The sequence below is a fragment of the Schistocerca piceifrons genome, chromosome 2, assembly GCF_021461385.2.
Source record: "Schistocerca piceifrons isolate TAMUIC-IGC-003096 chromosome 2, iqSchPice1.1, whole genome shotgun sequence".
In the NCBI taxonomy this organism is placed as follows: domain Eukaryota; kingdom Metazoa; phylum Arthropoda; class Insecta; order Orthoptera; family Acrididae; genus Schistocerca; species Schistocerca piceifrons.
This window is the reverse complement of record NC_060139.1, coordinates 749,153,628-749,172,539: the sequence shown is the minus strand read 5'-3', so window position 1 is coordinate 749,172,539 and position 18,912 is coordinate 749,153,628. Positions and strand designations below refer to the sequence as shown.

At 48.8% G+C, this 18,912-nt stretch overlaps 2 protein-coding genes across 2 annotated transcripts in view; one reads left to right on the top strand and one right to left on the bottom strand.

Moving 5' to 3' along the window:
* Positions 1 to 18,912, top strand: part of LOC124776920 (monocarboxylate transporter 13-like) — a 157,581-nt gene that overhangs the window by 64,835 nt on the left and 73,834 nt on the right. The window contains exon 2 of the mRNA XM_047252134.1: positions 9,363 to 9,820. Within this exon, the coding sequence (XP_047108090.1) occupies positions 9,398 to 9,820 (423 nt within the window). The 5' untranslated portion in view covers positions 9,363 to 9,397. The remainder of the gene's footprint in view (positions 1 to 9,362; positions 9,821 to 18,912) is intronic.
* LOC124775821 (glycine-rich cell wall structural protein-like) lies at positions 6,847 to 8,184 on the bottom strand. Its single transcript, XM_047250653.1, has one exon. It carries the CDS (start codon positions 8,182 to 8,184, stop codon positions 6,847 to 6,849), a length of 1,338 nt encoding a protein of 445 aa, XP_047106609.1.

Below are 18,912 nucleotides of genomic sequence, written 5' to 3'. Positions count from 1 at the left end.
GGTTAAGAATTGGACACTGCCGGTTCAGCCATCGCCATCTGCTGACGGCTGCGCCGGCGCCGTTCTGCCCATGTGGGCACTTGCTGACGGTTAGACACATTTTAATGTCCTGTCCAGATCTTAACACACTGCGCCTCGATCTTAACCTGCCAAATACTTTAGATGCCATTTTAGCGGATGACCCACGAGCAGCTGCTCGTGTTCTTCGTTTTATCAATTTGACACACCTCGCTAAGGACATTTGATGATGCTGTTTTTTAATCCTATGCCTGTCAGTCTGTCTTTTATCGTGTTTTCCCTTTTAGTTGTTGTGGTCAACTTGTGCCTCGTGGTGCATTCTTAGAGTAGTCAGGGCGCTAATGACCATTGAAGTTGTGCGCCCTAAAACCACAAAAAAAAAAAAAAAAAAAAAAAAGATTAGTGACTCGGTATACTTCGGCGTGATTATTTTGTAGTTATGGGTTCAAATGGCTCTGAGCACTATGGGACTTAACTTCTGAAGTCATCAGTCCCCTAGAACTTAGAACTACTTAAACGTAACTAACCTAAGGGCATCACACACATCCATGCCCGAGGCAGGATTCGAACTTGCGACCGTAGCGGTCGCGCGGTTCCAGACTGTAGCGCCTAGAACCGCTCGGCCACTTCGGCCGGCTGTAGTTACGGGAAGCCACATCCGAAGACCCCATTAGGGAAGACAGCTGAACCACCGAGTACCTGATCCAGGGTGTTTCAGAAGTGGTGATCATACTCAGGGATATGAAAGGAATGATCATTTGAACGAAAGTGTCGAGAAAATATGGGCTCTTTAGAACCTTTTGAACTATGAGCACTTCATCTTCGATACTTTGAAACACAACTCTTCGAATTAACAAGTGCTCATAACTTTCGTGTATGCATTTGAGAGCACATGTTTACTGGACTTTTTTCTGCTTTATTCCATAGAACAACATCGCAAAATATGGAAAGCAAAGAGCTTGCAGTAGAAGGGTTTTGTTTCACAGTATCGAAAATCAAGAATTGCTCATAGCTCTCAAAGTATGCTTTTTACAACCCTTGTTTACTTGACTTTTTTATTTCGAATGATCATTCCCGTTATATCCATGAATATTGACCATCACTTCTGAAACACGCTGTATAACGACGAAACCCGAATCGTTAGGCGCCTTCATTGGTGAATTGGATTGTTTCAGTTTTTATCATCTGAGGTTGATAGATTCATTCTTACCGATGCATTTACTTTTCAGTTCTCCATTGATTACTTACAATTGTATAAGATTAAGAAACATTAAATTACGTCTCTAATGAGTGTAGACTTTTACACGGAATGTGTATCATAAGTTTGTGGAGCAATGTGTCCCAGACTTGGTGTGACTTAGACCCACATTATGAACAGTGTTTGATCACTGTTCTGTTGTTGAGTAGACACCCAAGCTCCAATAATGGATGCATATTTAAAGGTAATATTGTTCAGCAATCTTAAAACTTACTTTCACTGGACAGAGCACAGAAATTAAAAGCACAGAATCGTAAAAATTTAAATTTAGAAACAAACAGTTGGCCCGTATCAAAATTAGGTACAGTAGTAGTCCTCATTAAAAATTGAATAATTATTACAAAGTTCAATGTCCTTTCGTCCAGCTGGCTATTAACATCCTGATTAAGGGTCTTTGAGAATCCTCTTTCACTCTACAATACCGTGTGTAATTAAAATGCGTGTACAAAAGCTCAGTGTTTAGAGGCGATAAAAAGAAATGCTTTGTTACGAAAATATCGCCGGTGGAACGTTCTCCCGCGACCGGTCCATAAAGTTTCTGCCGTGTGATGAATACTTATTGAAGATGTTTCACTATTATGGCTTTCTTTTTGTGAGGGTAGCTGAAGCGTTTGGTACACGAGACACCGATACGAGCTCTAGAAGAGCTTGTTGCCCGTTTGGCTGATACTGCAGCTGTTAAACTTGATAAGCCTGCTCGCTTTGAACGTGTTCGACAATTATTTGCACGCAGGTGCCAGTTGTGAATTAACGTAACCGGACGAAATTTTAAACAATGTCTCTAAAACCATGTTACACGGCAGACTGAACACCGTTTCTGAACAGCACTAGCGCAAAACCTTCATGGACGCTCTGGCGGTGAACGGCGCACCTTTCATTTGTCACAGTCTCTCTTTATCTCCTCTAAACATCCTTAAGATTTTGTGTAAGTAGTTCCCTTAATCCCTGCATGGATTTTCTGATTATACCCATTTATTATCGTCCTAAAGAATCTTCTTTAGCAGGGCATCACCAGCTTCTCCCAAGCTATTCCATACCGTTACCTGTGCGTTCTTTGTCACCAACAGGAACAGTTACGATAAATTGAATATTTTCAGTCTGGCAGTTCCGCGACACGATACTAATTTGCGCTCTCTCTCTCTCTCTCTCTCTCTCTCTCTCTCTCTCTCTCTCTCCCTCCCCCCCTCTCCCCCTCCCCATCCCCCCCTCCCCATCCCCATCCCCCCCTCCCCATCCCCATCCCCCCCTCCCCATCCCCCCCTCTCCCCATCCCCCTCTCCCCCTCCCCATCCCCCTCTCTCCCCCCTTCCTTACTCCCCTTTTCTTTTTCTCAGAGGTTATTGTTAGTAGTGTTAAGTATGTTATATGCAGGCCAAAATACTATTCTACTTCCACTGTGGCCCAGGTAAGTTAAAAGGTTGGAAACCCCAGATCTACAGCTTTCTTTCGATGTTCAGGATTCTATTTCCCTTTCTACCTAAGTCTCTCCTCAAAACATACGCAGTACTTCAACAGTTCCAGATACTCCAGGACCAGTCAGCCCTCCCGATCTGAATATTATTTTTCTGTTACTAGAGAAACTTCAGGTTCCATCCTTCATTATCCTAATACTAAATATTAAATGTTCTCTTTCCAATTCCTACTAGCTTGTCTTTTCGATCACATCTGTGAAAATTGTCACCTTGTTTCCTTTCAACAAAAAAATTGAGCCAAAACAAAGTAGTGTTGTCTCTAGTGACTTCTTCCTGAAGTTCGAACAGTAGATACAATGTCAGCAACAGTTCTAAAACAAAAGGGGCAACCATGAAACGAGTTTCTGCTCTGATTTTATCAAGTGAAAGTTAAATTTAAAATATCCACAGTGGAATGATATTACCCAGAAGAACTAATCTCATACCAGTTGACGATGTTATTTTAATTCTCTAAGATTAATAATAAATCAACGTTGAGTAAAAACGCATCCCATGGCTGTATACAGCGTAGTGTAAAATAGTTGTGAAGGCAACTGAAACGGCAGTGTTAGTTTTGATTGGCCTCTTTCAGTGTAAGACAACGTCGAAATAAGTTCAGATACCTTTCTGAAGTTATTTTACTAGCTCACAATGATTGACAGATATTAATTCATAAAGGCTGTTGAATTACAAAGTTGGTATCACTAACTTTATCCATTTATGTAACGTCCAATCGTAACTTAGTCTCTAGTCTCTCGAGCTATAGCTAGGGTCAACTCTCGAATGGCACGCAACATTATTATTCCATAATCTTGCTCTAAAACGTCTTAACAATATTTTAAACCATCAGATTTGTTGCTAACAAAATAAATTCTTCGCTTTCTATATTTTTCAAGACATAATTTGTGCTATTTTTAAAACGTTTCACATGTAATCACTATTTCGTAATACGAATTACTTTGAAACATTTTAGTCAAATTAAAACCTCTAGATGGATCTAATGTTTGATTCACTTAAACTACACAATTTATCCGAAAATACTCAAGTATTTACTCCATTTTTCTGCAATTAATTACGTGTCCAGTATGATGCTGCAATCGGCACTTGGACTACAAAACCAGTTTGAGACGTGAACATGTCCGCCGTAACTGCAAATTGATTGCTGTTTCAGGCAACCTATTTGACCTATCATACACGAGGTAGGCTTGCTTGACATATAACACAAGCTTCACGACGTACTCTCGGCCGCAACGGAAATGCGATCCCAGCAGGATAAAGTATCGCATCGCCTCGCTTCACTTCGAGGGGTAACCATCACTGAGCGCTACACTCACTTGATATTCTATTAAAATAGGACCCACTAGTTGTGTAAATAATACAAATATATTGTTCTTTGATATCTGATACTTAACAGCTTTCATCCGAATCTTTGTTTTTATCTGTCTTGAAAATAACTTAGTGGACTCCCAGCATATGTTGTCAAATTTCTGAAGTTTTCGTTGGAATGACTAGTTTGTTGACGAAACAGTTTCTAATCGCCTAGCGTATAAAAAGTTTCCGATTTTCGTCACCTAATGAACTTCACGTCACTGAAGACTATTGTTTAGGACGGTGAGAGGTTTTCGTCGCGCCAATTGCATTGTTACACTTCATATATCTACACTAACAAAACTTAGTCTAGAAATGAAATGTGTATATAATGCGGAAGTTCCACACCATAATGTTCGGTGCATTCAAGATGATCTGCAGGGAATGACACAGTGAGCCATTCCCCTGAATGCTGCCGTTTCAGTCAAGGCTATTGTTGAGTCAGGGCGCCATGCAGCTACGGGAGGAGGAGTGGCTGGCCGGCCGTGAGGGATGATAAACTGCGGTCAGTGAAGCCGACTGTGTGAACAACGCGCTCCACATACCAGACACTCACAGGACGAAGTGATGACGACCTCCCGCCTCCAAGTAGGAAACTGTGCCCTAACACAACAAGGCTGCATACTCCGGCTGCCCTAATACAAGGCTTCATACTCCGGCGAGAGGAGTCCCAGACTGTGATGCCTCTGACGTAAAAATCACTACATGCACAGTGAGAGTCTTCCATGTTGTGATGAGACAGCAAAAGCAAATTTAGATAGACTTCTCCCCTCCACTTCAGTTGATACGACAAGAGTGGGACGTCTTTAAATATGAAAAGTGAAGTTCAGCAAAATTGCAACAATAACGCTGGACATGCACCTGAAACTTCTTGAAATCAGTTGTAATAATTCCTAAAAGTTTTAGGCACAATCACAGTTCGAAACTCGTCCACAATCGGACTTAATTCTGTCAATTAAGTATTTGATGTCTACCAACCATAATATATTCGAACAATTGCACTAAATATATTCACAAAAGTCCAGACTCTTTTAACCCCAGTTCATAACAAAATAGTATGTGGTACTTCCTGGCAGATTAAAACTGTGTGCCCGACCGAGACTCGAACCCGGGACCTTTGCCTTTCGCGGGCAAGTGCTCTACCATCTGAGCTACCGAAGCACGACTCACACCCGGTGCTCACAGCTTTACTTCTGCCAGTATCTCGTCTCCTACCTTTCAAACTTTACAGAAGCTCTCCTGCGGACCTCGCAGAACTAGCACTCCTGAAAGAAAGGATACCGCGGAGACATGGCTTAGCCACAGCCTGGGGGATGTTTCCAGAATGAGATTTTCACTCTGCAGCGGAGTGTGCGCTGATATGAAACTTCCTGGCAGATTAAAACTGTGCCCGACCGAGACTCGAACTCGGGACCTTTGCCTTTCGCGGCGAGTTCGAGTCTCGGTCGGGCACACAGTTTTAATCTGCCAGGAAGTTTCATATCAGCGCACACTCCGCTACAGAGTGAAAATTTCATTCTAGTATGTGGTATATTAATACTGGTCGCGTGCTATCACACAGTGTATCAGTACATAAAGCTAAACGTTCAAGCGTTTTCAACAGAATTCATAGTTTCTTTAACCACAGAATAAAATATGAAATTATATAAATTGGAAAAACAGGCCACAAAAAGGGTATAAGTATTGTGATCTGTGGTGGTTTTCTCCCTGACATGTGTCCAGACAGCATGCAACAGTAAAACATTGTGTCTTCGCTGATGTCGAGCGCGATGCATTAGGGTTTGAACTTTAAAGGTTGCCACATATGATTCAGGTTTGATAGTGATTCTGTTTGGCATGACGTTCACAAGCATGTCTTGAATCTGAAAACATAGTAGCGATTACCTTTCCTTCTGGAGGAACAGTTTCGAATTTCTTCTTGTTTGGCGAGTTTGCATGATGCCATTCCATCTTTGCTTTTTCGTCTCCGGTTCAAAGTGATGCATGCAGATTTCGTCTCCCGTCACAATTCTTGCAAAGAGACCATCTCCAGAATTCTTCTACTGTTCCAAAAGTTCGCTGCACTCTGTCTCCCGTGTTTGTTAATGGTCATCTGTCAACACTTTTGAAACCCACCTGCCGCAGACTACTTAAAACTTCAACTGTCTGTGATCTGCGCACGGACACCCCCCCCCCCCCCCCCACACTCTCTCTCTCTCTCTCTCTCTCTCTCTCTCTCTCTCTCTCTCTCTCTCTCTCTCTCTCTCTCTCTTACTTGCCCCCGGATTGACAGTTCTTTCGCTGCTACGTGTTTGTCACCCAAAATCAGATTGTGAACACGCTGCACATTGTCATGACTCTGTGCTCAGTTTATCCTTGCACTGAAGGTTACAATTACTGGCGTATCCATTTTCATCAGATAATCTGCTCCCCCGACGATTAACTGTAGTTATCAACGGCGTCATTCCCATACGTCCTCCTCGGTCTCTTCTGTCATTCTCTTGTCCTCCTGACGCAAGAAGTTACTAACAGTGCCCACGTTGCTTCAGACGAACATGAAGTGCAACAGCCATATTTACAGGGTGCTACGACAGCGCGACTTGGCGAAACTGGTGGAATTAAATTTGAATACAATTGGCAAGAATGTTTGTAGCCTCTGTGAGTAGCAGAGTTGTAGAACAAAAAGAAATATTGTGCCAGTCTTTACGAGTAACCTGTGTGTTTCTTGTGTTATTAATTTTACTACTGTTACTACTTTTTCTTGTACTAATGCTACTTCTGCTTCTCCTTTTTCTCGTCCACCTCCGTTTCCTTCTCGCCTCCTCTGCCTCCGCCTCCGCCTCCTCCTCCTCCTCCTCCTCCTCTTTCTACTCCGCCTCCTCCTCCTCCTCCTCCTCCTCCTCTTTCTACTCCGCCTCCTCCTCCTCCTCCTCCTCCTCCTCCTCTTTCTACTCTGCCTCCTCCTCCTCCTCCTCCTCCTCCTCTTTCTACTCCGCCTCCCCATCCTCCTCTTTCTACTCCGCCTCCCCATCCTCCTCTTTCTACTCCGCCTACCCATCCTCCTCTTTCTACTCCGCCTACCCATCCTCCTCTTTCTACTCCGCCTCCCCATCCTCCTCTTTCTACTCCGCCTCCCCATCCTCCTCTTTCTACTCCGCCTCCCCATCCTCCTCTTTCTACTCCGCCTCCCCATCCTCCTCTTTCTACTCCGCCTCCCCATCCTCCTCTTTCTACTCCGCCTCCCCATCCTCCTCTTTCTACTCCGCCTCCCCATCCTCCTCTTTCTACTCCGCCTCCCCATCCTCCTCTTTCTACTCCGCCTCCCCATCCTCCTCTTTCTACTCCGCCTCCCCATCCTCCTCTTTCTACTCCGCCTCCCCATCCTCTTCTTTCTACTCCGCCTCCCCATCCTCCTCTTTCTACTCCGCCTCCCCATCCTCCTCTTTCTACTCCGCCTCCCCATCCTCCTCTTTCTACTCCGCCTCCCCATCCTCCTCTTTCTACTCCGCCTCCCCATCCTCCTCTTTCTACTCCGCCTCCCCATCCTCCTCTTTCTACTCCGCCTCCCCATCCTCCTCTTTCTACTCCGCCTCCCCATCCTCCTCTTTCTACTCCGCCTCCCCATCCTCCTCTTTCTACTCCGCCTCCCCATCCTCCTCTTTCTACTCCGCCTCCCCATCCTCCTCTTTCTACTCCGCCTCCCCATCCTCCTCTTTCTACTCCGCCTCCCCATCCTCCTCTTTCTACTCCGCCTCCCCATCCTCCTCTTTCTACTCCGCCTCCCCATCCTCCTCTTTCTACTCCGCCTCCCCATCCTCCTCTTTCTACTCCGCCTCCCCATCCTCCTCTTTCTACTCCGCCTCCCCATCCTCCTCTTTCTACTCCGCCTCCCCATCCTCCTCTTTCTACTCCGCCTCCCCATCCTCCTCTTTCTACTCCGCCTCCCCATCCTCCTCTTTCTACTCCGCCTCCCCATCCTCCTCTTTCTACTCCGCCTCCCCATCCTCCTCTTTCTACTCCGCCTCCCCATCCTCCTCTTTCTACTCCGCCTCCCCATCCTCCTCTTTCTACTCCGCCTCCCCATCCTCCTCTTTCTACTCGCCTCCCCATCCTCCTCTTTCTACTCGCCTCCCCATCCTCCTCTTTCTACTCGCCTCCCCATCCTCCTCTTTCTACTCGCCTCCCCATCCTCCTCTTTCTACTCGCCTCCCCATCCTCCTCTTTCTACTCGCCTCCCCATCCTCCTCTTTCTACTCGCCTCCCCATCCTCCTCTTTCTACTCGCCTCCCCATCCTCCTCTTTCTACTCGCCTCCCCATCCTCCTCTTTCTACTCGCCTCCCCATCCTCCTCTTTCTACTCGCCTCCCCATCCTCCTCTTTCTACTCGCCTCCCCATCCTCCTCTTTCTACTCGCCTCCCCATCCTCCTCTTTCTACTCGCCTCCCCATCCTCCTCTTTCTACTCGCCTCCCCATCCTCCTCTTTCTACTCGCCTCCCCATCCTCCTCTTTCTACTCGCCTCCCCATCCTCCTCTTTCTACTCCGCCTCCCCATCCTCCTCTTTCTACTCCGCCTCCCCATCCTCCTCTTTCTACTCCGCCTCCCCATCCTCCTCTTTCTACTCCGCCTCCCCATCCTCCTCTTTCTACTCCGCCTCCCCATCCTCCTCTTTCTACTCCGCCTCCCCATCCTCCTCTTTCTACTCCGCCTCCCCATCCTCCTCTTTCTACTCGCCTCCCCATCCTCCTCTTTCTACTCGCCTCCCCATCCTCCTCTTTCTACTCGCCTCCCCATCCTCCTCCTCCTCCTCCTCCTCCTACTCGCCTCCTCCTCCTCCTCCTCCTCCTCCTCCTACTCGCCTCCTCCTCCTCCTCCTCCTCCTCCTCCTACTCGCCTCCTCCTCCTCCTCCTCCTCCTCCTCCTCCTCCTACTCGCCTCCTCCTCCTACTCGCCTCCTCCTCCTACTCGCCTCCTCCTCCTCCTCCTCCTCCTACTCGCCTCCTCCTCCTCCTCCTCCTCCTACTCGCCTCCTCCTCCTCCTCCTCCTCCTACTCGCCTCCTCCTCCTCCTCCTCCTCCTCCTCCTCCTACTCGCCTCCTCCTCCTCCTCCTACTCTCCTCCTCCGCCTCCTCCTAGCCTCCTACCTCCTCCTCCTACCTCCTCCCTCCTCCTACTCGCCTCCTCCTACTCGCCTCCTACCTCCTCCTCATTTTTCTTCTTGTATTGCTTCTCCTTTCTCTTCTCATGCTACTTCTTACTGTAATGCTACTACTATTTCCACTTGTGCAGGTGAAAGCCCGCATGGCCGCCAGCTCGCTGCCGCCATGTCCACGAGGAGTCGAAGCAGCAGCCTCAGTAAGAGCAGGCTGTGGACGGTGCCCGAGACGGCGCTGCCCATGGAGACCCAACACCAGCAGGACAAACTGTCCTCGGATGAGCACCAGCAGCGGTCGCGCGACCTGCGCAAACAGTACTCGGCCGGGCCGGACCCCGCGTCCGAGCCTGACGAGCAGGAGGTGGACGACAGCGACGGCGGCTACGGCTGGGTCGTCGTCTTCGCAGCGTTCGCCACCAACTTCATAGCGGACGGCGTCACTTTCACGTTCGGCGTGCTCTTCGTGGACCTGCTGCGCGTCTTCGGCGAGGCCAAGAGCCACACGGCGAGCGTGGGCGGCCTCTTCATGGCCATGCCGTTGCTCGCCGGACCCGTGGCCAGCGCGCTCGCCGAGCGCTACGGCTGCAGGGTCGTGAGTACCTCCTCTTTCTGCGCCTTTAGCCGTAGCTGCTGGCTCGATCCGTTGAGAGCCATATGGGAGATGGAATAATTCAAGATGTATAAAAAGGAATCATCCGATTTGACATGTCTATACTCCTGAAACTAATAAACATGTACTGGGTGATCAAAAAGTCAGTATAAATTTGAAAACTTAATAAACCACGGAATAATGTAGATAGAGAAGTACAAATTGACACACATGCTTGGAATGACATGGGGTTTTATTAGAACCAAAAAAATACAAAAGTTCAAAAAATGTCCGACATGTCGCTTCATCTGATCAGAATAGCAATATTTAGCATAACAAAGTAAGACAAAGCAAAGATGATGTTCTTTACGGGAAATGCTCAATATGTCCACCATAATTCTTCAGCAATCGCTGTAGTCAAGGAATAATGTTGTGAACAGCACTGTAAAGCATGTCCGGAGTTATGGTGAGGCATTGGCGTAGTATGTTGTCTTTCAGCATCCCTAGAGATGTCGGTCGATCACGATACACTTGCGACTTCAGGTAACCCTAAAGCCAATAATCGCACGGACTGAGGTCTGAGGACCTGGGAGGCCTAGCATGACGAAAGTGGCGGCTGAGCACACGATCACCACCAAACGACGCGCGCGAGAGATCTTTCACGCGCCATCTGTCGGACATTTTGTGAACTTTTTTTGTTCTAATAAAACCTCATGTCATTCCAAGCATGTGTCAATTTTTACCCCTCTATCTACATTATTCCGTGGTTTATTAAACTTTCAAATTTATACCGACTTTTTGATCATCCTGTACAATGAATTTTGTTTCTTCATGAACGGGAAACACTTCTTTTTCATACCTTTTCATAGGTGTTCAGTACGCCCCCTTGAGATGCACAGTGTATGTCAATGCGGTATTCAAATGATTTCCACACTGCAGCGAGCATGTTTTGAGTTGCAGCTTCCACAGCTGGTGTTATGTGATGTCTCAATTCATTCATTGCTGCTGGTAACGGAGGCACATAAACATTTTTTCATAAGCCGCCCCTCCCCCAAAGAAATACACACATACAGCCAGGTCCGGTGACTTTGGAGGCTGAATCATTCGGTCCATTGCGACCGATCCATTGTTTAGTAATCCTTTGATCTAAAAATTCCCGCACTTCCATCTGCCAGTGTGGCGGTGCTCCATCCTGTTCTTTGCCGAAGACACTGTTACAGGAAACACATATCTCGATATGCTTGAGAACTTCCTGTAACAGTGTTCTCGGCAAAGAAAAATGGACCGTACACCTTTTCCAGTGAAACTGCACAAAACACATTAAATTTCGGAGAGCCCCTCTCATGTTGTAAAATTTCATGTGGTTATTTCGTACCCCATATTCTCACATTACGACGGTTCATATTTTCGTTTAAATGGAATGTTGCCTTGTCACCAAACACTAAGCTTGGAAAAAAACTGTCCTCGATCTTACCAAGAACGAAATTACAGAACTCCACTCGTTGTTGTCACCTTCACGAAGAGCTTGCAGTGGCTGAATTTTGTATGGTTTCATGTGTAAACGTCGACGCGACACACGCCAGACAGACATCGGGGACATTTTGAACTGTCGAGATGCATGGCAAACGGATTTCTTCGGGCTCCTCGTGAAACTATGGCGGATGCATTCGACGACTGTGTCAGACACTCGGTGACGGCCCGGCGACTTGCCTTCACACAAACAACCTGTTTCTCGGAATTGTTCATGCCATCGTCTAATGAATGCCCTGCACTGTAAGAGGATCCAAACCATACCTAGTACGTAAGTCACACTGAACAGTTATTACTGACCCGCACTGAGTAAAACGTAGAACACAAAATGCTTTCTGTTGTCCCAACACCATTTTTAATAGAACTGAAATGGGCGCTCACAGCTGATACCTAGGGGGAACCATGTAAAACTCGAGTGTTTTCTCTTTCCAACAGTACGTTGTTCATGCACATATCTCAAATAACATAATAGTGTAGTTAAGATTTTTTAAAATCTTTTTTATGGACCTTGTACTTCGGTAAATTCACTGCTCAAAATGTTAATCACACCTTGCGATAGTGAAGTTGCCTCTGCTACTAGGGGGTGTCAAAAGCTAGTATCCCCCCCTGCGGGTCCGGGGATTAGAATAGGCCCGAGGTATTCCTGCCTGTCGTAAGAGGCGACTAAAAGGAGTCCATCCCCCTCACGGGGGTCGTTAGCGCCTGCGTCCGGAGACGGACGGTTTCACGACCTATAATCGTGGTCTTTTTGGTTTTTCACTTCTCGTTTCTTCCTTCCTTTTGTTGGTTCCTTTCTTTGCTCTTCTCCACTTCACTGTCTTCCTTACTCTTTCCCTTGCCTTCTCCTTGCCTCCTCCTCCTTGCCTTCTCATTGCCTCCTTCTCCTTGCCTTCTCATTGCCTCCTTCTCCTTGCTTTCTCATTGCCTTCTTCTCCTTGCCTTCTCTGGTCTCTGCCTCGGCGTTTGAGACAGTCTGTCCTCTTTCTCCCTCTCTCTTCTTTTTCCTCTTCTTCCTTCCTCCCTGTGCGTGTCTGAAGGCCGACCCACGCGTTCGCACGCGTAGCCGGTGACGGGGTAACGCGTAAGTCCCCGCCCTGGGTAGACATGTAAGGCATGCGCGTACCCCCTGGTAAAGGCCAGGCCCGGGGAGGGGTGATTGCCTGAGCTGATACCTTCTGACCATGCCGATTGGTCCCTCCGTCTGTTTCTCGGGAGGTGTGACCTGAGGTGTAAACATTCACCTAAGGCGGGAGTGCCCTCTGAGAGGGTCCCCACAAGGAAGGAGCGCGCCATCGGAGACGCTGGCAATCATGGGGGATTCCTCCGCAATGGATTCTACTCCATCGCTTTCGACTTCGACCCACAAACGGAAACGTGACCAGCCAACAGTGACAAAAGTACTACCGCCTGTCCCACAGTTCCTCGTAGTTTCTCGATCTGAGGACGGAAAGGATTTTTCCTCTGTCAACCCTTTCGTTATCCAGAAGGGCGTAGATGCCATAGCCGGATCTGTCAAATCTTGTACCCGGTTGCGTAACGGTACCTTATTATTAGAAACTGAGAGTGCCTTTCAGGCACAAAAACTGCTTCGGGCCACACTCCTGTACACGTTCCCTGTCCGGGTGGAGGCCCACCGCACTTTGAATTCGTCTCGTGGTGTAGTCTATAGTAGCTCTCTCGACGGATTGACTGACGAGGAGCTTCAATCTTTCCTCGCTGAGCAGGGCGTGACGGCTGTCCATCGGGTCATGAAAAAGGTCAACAATGACCTTGTACCGACCCGGACACTTTTCTTAACCTTCGATAGTGTTAAGCTGCCATCGCGCATCAAGGCGGGCTACGAGGTTATTTCTGTTCGCCCCTATGTCCCGACACCTACGCGCTGCTACCAGTGTCAGCGTTTCAATCACACTCGACAGTCTTGCTCCAATGCGGCTAAATGTGTCACTTGTGGCAGGGATGCCCATGAGGGTGACTGTCCACCTCCGTCTCCTCGTTGTGTGAACTGTCAGGGTGACCATGCCGCATCCTCCCGCGACTGTCCTGTCTATAAGGAAGAACGCTGTATCCAGGAAATTCGAGTCAAAGAGAAAGTGTCCACCTCGGCTGCTCGCAAGCTATTGGCTAGTAGGAAGCCCACGCTGCTCCCAGCGGGGAAATACAGCACTGTCCTCGCCTCTCCTCGGACTACCCGGGAGGTAGCAACCCAGACATGCGATATGACCTTCAGCACCACGGTCGTCCATTCGGCCAGTGCTAAGATCGCGCGGTCGACGTCTCCTCTTCCTCCCATCACCCCACAGACACCAGCCACTTCCTCAGCTTCTGCTCAGGCGAAGACCCCGAAGTCAGATGCACGGGCCTTCAAGAAGGAACCATCCCGTGCAGACTTCCTCCGTCCCTCGACGTCCCAGCCTTCGACCGGTACTTCCACCAAACGTCCTTCTAAAAAGGCGCATAGGAAGCACAGTTCTCCTTCTCCGCCGCGGCGCCTTTCTTCTCCTGCGCCACCCAGTGGTTGCCGCCCCAGGCCGTCATCCGTTTCGCCTGGCCGCACCGCTGGTAGCCGAACATCTGGCCGTTCACTGGCGGAGGAAGCTCCCCCTCCCGGCCATCCTCCCGAGATGGCCGATGACCCTATAGACCCCATGGATGATGACTGTCCGCCTCCTGCTAGCGGCGGCAGTGCTCGCTCGAAGCCAGGCCCTAAGCAGCCTTCGAGGTGACCCCTTCTCTCATCTTCCTTTTCTTACGATGGCACTTATTAACTGGAATATTCGCAGCATTCGCTCCAACCGAGAGGACTTGAAGTTGCTGCTCCGCTTGCATCGTCCGCTCGTCGTAGCCCTCCAGGAAACGAAGCTACGCCCATGCGATCAAATTGCCTTGGCACACTACACCTCTGTGCGTTTTGACCTACCCCCTGTGGTCGGTATCCCAGCTCATGGAGGGGTTATGTTGCTGGTCCGGGATGATATTTACTACGATCCCATCACGTTGCACACCGGCCTGCAGGCAGTTGCCATCCGCATTACTCTCCCCACTTTTACGTTTTCCTTTTGTACCGTTTACGCTCCATCGTCATCTGCCGTTACCAGGGCAGACATGACGCAACTTATTGCTCAGCTACCTGCACCATTTTTGTTAACTGGAGACTTCAATGCCCACCATCCTCTTTGGGGCTCTCCAGCATCCTGCCCGAGGGGCTCCTTGTTAGCAGACCTTTTCAACCAGCTCAATCTTGTCTGCCTCAATACTGGCGCCCCTACTTTTCTTTCGGACACATCTCATTCCTATTCCCATTTAGACCTCTCTATATGTACTCCCCAACTTGCACGCCGGTTTGAGTGGTATGCACTTGCTGATACATATTCGAGCGACCACTTCCCGTGTGTTATCCATCTCCTGCAGCATACTCCCTCTCCGTGCTCCTCTCGTTGGACCATCTCCAAGGCAGACTGGGGGCTCTTCTCTTCCAGGGCGACCTTTCAGGATCAAACCTTCCCAAGCTGCGATTGTCAGGTCGCACACCTCACGGAAGTCATTCTCGCTGCTGCTGAAGATTCCATCCCTCACCCTACTTCTTCTCCACGTCGCGTACCGGTCCCCTGGTGGACCGCAGCATGTAGCGACGCTTTACGTGCTCGTCGACGTGCTTTACGCACATTTAAACGCCACCCTACAGTGGCGAATTGTATTAATTATAAACGATTACGTGCTCTGTGTCGTCGTATTATTAAAGAAAGCAAGAAAGCCAGCTGGGCTGCTTTCACAAGCACCTTCAACAGTTCTACTCCTTCTTCTGTTGTCTGGGGTAGCCTGCGCCGGCTATCTGGCACTAAGGTCCACTTCCCAGTTTCTGGCTTGAAGGTCGCGAATGAAGTCCTTGTGGCCCCTGAGGCTGTCTCCAATGCCTTCGGCCGCTTTTTCGCAGAGGTTTCGAGCTCCGCTCATTACCACCCTGCCTTCCTCCCCCGCAAACAGGCAGAGGAGGCTAGGCCACCTAACTTCCGCTCCTCGAATTGTGAAAGTTATAATGCCCCATTCACCATGCGGGAACTCGAAAACGCACTTGGCCGATCACGGTCCTCTGCTCCAGGGCCAGATTCTATTCATATTCAGATGCTGAAGAACCTTTCTCCTGCGGGTAAAGGTTTTCTTCTTCGTACATACAATCGCATCTGGATTGAGGGACATGTTCCCGCATGCTGGCGCGAGTCTATTGTTGTCCCGATTCCTAAGCCGGGGAAGGACAAGCACTTGCCCTCCAGTTACCGACCTATCTCGCTTACCAGCTGTGTCTGTAAAGTGATGGAGCGAATGGTTAACTCTCGATTGGTTTGGCTGCTCGAGTCTCGACGCCTACTTACCAATGTACAATGTGGATTTCGTAGGCGCCGCTCTGCTGTTGACCATCTGGTTACCTTGTCGACCTTCATTATGAATAACTTCTTGCGGAAGCGCCCGACCGCGGCTGTGTTCTTTGATTTGGAGAAGGCTTACGACACCTGTTGGAAGGCGGGCATTCTCCGCACCATGCATACATGGGGCCTTCGCGGTCGCCTCCCTCTTTTTATTCGTTCCTTTTTAATGGATCGACAGTTCAGGGTACGTGTGGGTTTTGTCCTATCCGACACCTTTCGCCAGGAGAATGGGGTGCCACAGGGCTCAGTTTTAAGCGTCGCTCTCTTCGCCATCGCGATCAATCCAATAATGGATTGCCTCCCAGCTGATGTATCAGGCTCCCTTTTCGTGGACGATTTTACCATCTATTGCAGCGCCCAGTGTACACGTGTCCTGGAGCGCTGTCTTCAGCGTTCTCTTGACCGTCTTTACTCCTGGAGTGTCGCCAATGGCTTCCGTTTTTCTGCCGAGAAGACGGTCTGTATTAACTTCTGGCGCTACAAAGAGTTTCTCCCACCGTCCTTACGACTCGGTCCCGTTGCTCTCCCAATCATGGAGACAACCAAATTTTTAGGCCTTACATTTGACAGGAAACTTAGCTGGTCTCCACATGTGTCATATTTGGCCGCCCGTTGTACCCGTTCTTTAAATGTCCTCCGTGTTCTCAGTGGTCTGTCGTGGGGAGCGGATCGAACCGTCCTACTTCGTCTATATCGGTCGATCGTCCGCTCCAAGCTGGATTATGGGAGCTTCGTATACTCCTCAGCACGGCCATCCATCTTACGCCGCCTCAACTCCATACAACATCGGGGTTTACGACTTGCTATCGGAGCGTTTTATACTAGTCCCGTCGAGGGTCTTCATGCTGACGCTGGCGAATTGCCACTCACCTACCGGCGCGATATACTGCTTTGTCGGTATGCCTGTCGGCTACTGTCAATGCCCGACCATCCGTCTTATCGTTCCTTTTTTGACGACTCTCTTGACCGTCAATACGGGTTGTATGTCTCTGCCCTGCTACCCCCTGGAGTTCGCTTTCGTCGCCTCCTTCAACACCTTAATTTTTCACTCCCTGCAACACCTTGACCTCAGCTCGCTCCCAAAAGAGGTCACCCCCGGTTCGGTCTACCACTCCCGTTTTTTGGAACTTCGTTCGAAGTTCATCGACATGACTTTCATTTATACAGATGGCTCTAAGACCAATGACGGGGTCGGGTGTTCCTTTATTGTCGGGGCACAAAGTTTCAAATACCGGCTCCATGGCCATTGTTCGGTCTTCACAGCTGAGCTCTTTGCCCTCTACCAGGCTGTTCTTTATATCTGCCGCCACCGACATTCTGCTTATGTCATCTGCTCAGATTCCCTGAGCGCCATCCAGAGCCTCAGTGATCCGTACCCGGGTCACCCTTTCGTACACTGGATCCAACGCTCTCTTCAGCAGCTGGTGGACGTCGGTACGCCGGTTAGCTTTATGTGGGTTCCTGGCCTTGTCGGTATCCCTGGGAACGAAGCTGCAGATGCCGCGGCCAAGGCTGCGGTCCTCCAGCCTCGGACAGCTTCTTGTTGTGTCCCTTCGTCCGATTTTAGCAGGGTCATTTGTCGGCGCGTTGTGTCGCTGTGGCATGCCGATTGGGCTGCACTTACCGACAACAAGCTTCGGGCCTTAAAACCTCTTCCTGTGGCTTGGACGTCCTCCTCACGCCCTTCTCGGCGGGAGGAGGTCGTTTTAGCAAGGTTAAGAATTGGACACTGCCGGTTCAGCCATCGCCATCTGCTGACGGCTGCGCCGGCGCCGTTCTGCCCATGTGGGCACTTGCTGACGGTTAGACACATTTTAATGTCCTGTCCAGATCTTACCACACTGCGCCTCGATCTTAACCTGCCTAATACTTTAGATGCCATTTTAGCGGATGACCCACGAGCAGCTGCTCGTGTTCTTTGTTTTATCAATTTGACAAACCTCGCTAAGGACATTTGATGATGTATTTTAATCCTATGCCTGTCAGTCTGTCTTTTATTGTGTTTTCCCTTTTAGTTGTTGTTGTCAACTTGTGCCTCGCGGTGCATTCTTAGAGTAGTCAGGGCGCTAATGACCATTGAAGTTGTGCGCCCGAAACCACAAAAAAAAAAAGAAAGCTAGTATCGTATTGTACTTGCGTGTGCGGATTCCGTAATGTGTGGAATCCAGCGGAGCGAAATCTGTTTTATATAAGGGTTATTATTTTTTTAACCTCCGATCGGTCGCGAAATTAAAAGCTCAGTGAAAACACAACGAAGCTTTACAAATTTGTTGCACAAGATATCTAGTATTCCCATCGATCGCGCCACGTTTCACTTTGTTCTGAATGCACACTGAGTGTGTAAAGATGCTTGAAACGTCTCCCGCAAAATGTGAAGTGCCTGCTGAGGGGTTCCGTCTGCTTTCACGAAGGCTACATAACACAACTGTCATCCGTTTCTTTATTCATGACATTTCTCGGCCATACACTGCAGGTGCGGAGATGCCCCTCCTGCAGCATTTACTGTGGGAAGCGTGTGATCACCCATTATTCAGCCTGGACTTAGCCCCCTCTGGTTTTCATCTCTCTACTCACACGAACCACTTCCTATGAGGACAGCATTTTTCGCACAAACAGTGAGCTGCAGACCTCGTAGTGGCTGCCTTCTATCACGACGGTATTCGAAAGTTAGTACCGCGCTACGACTAATGTCTAAGTCGGATTAGTGACTGTACAGAGAAGTGGCTGGAAGGTGTAGCTAAACTTAGCAAATAAACATTTTTGCTTTTTGCAGCAGTTTCCATCTCGAGGCCGATCGAAAGTTGAGAGGGGGAAAAATAGCACTCGTACTAAATTGCAGTTGACTGGGGACTGTACCGATATCTATTCCTATACCTCTGGGCCCTGTCTAACAACGGATACGTCCAAAACTCGGTATACAGCATGTGCAACATCAGCAGAGATCAATAGAAACACAAAGGTCGTTAACGAGTTCACAACCCTAATAAACAAAGCTAAGTCAGGATACGACTATATTTTGTTACAATCGTCACACCCAAACTTCAACACGCAGATTTGCTTTAAGGATAGCTAAAACAAGCGCGAGCGGAGCGATGTAACTGGTACACACCACCTTAGTAGCGTTGTGTACCAGTATAATAC

Excerpts from the sequence above, each read along its gene's own strand:
- LOC124775821 (XM_047250653.1), bottom strand. The coding sequence starts at position 8,184 with ATGGGGAGGCGAGTAGAAAGAGGAGGATGGGGAGGCGGAGTAGAAAGA.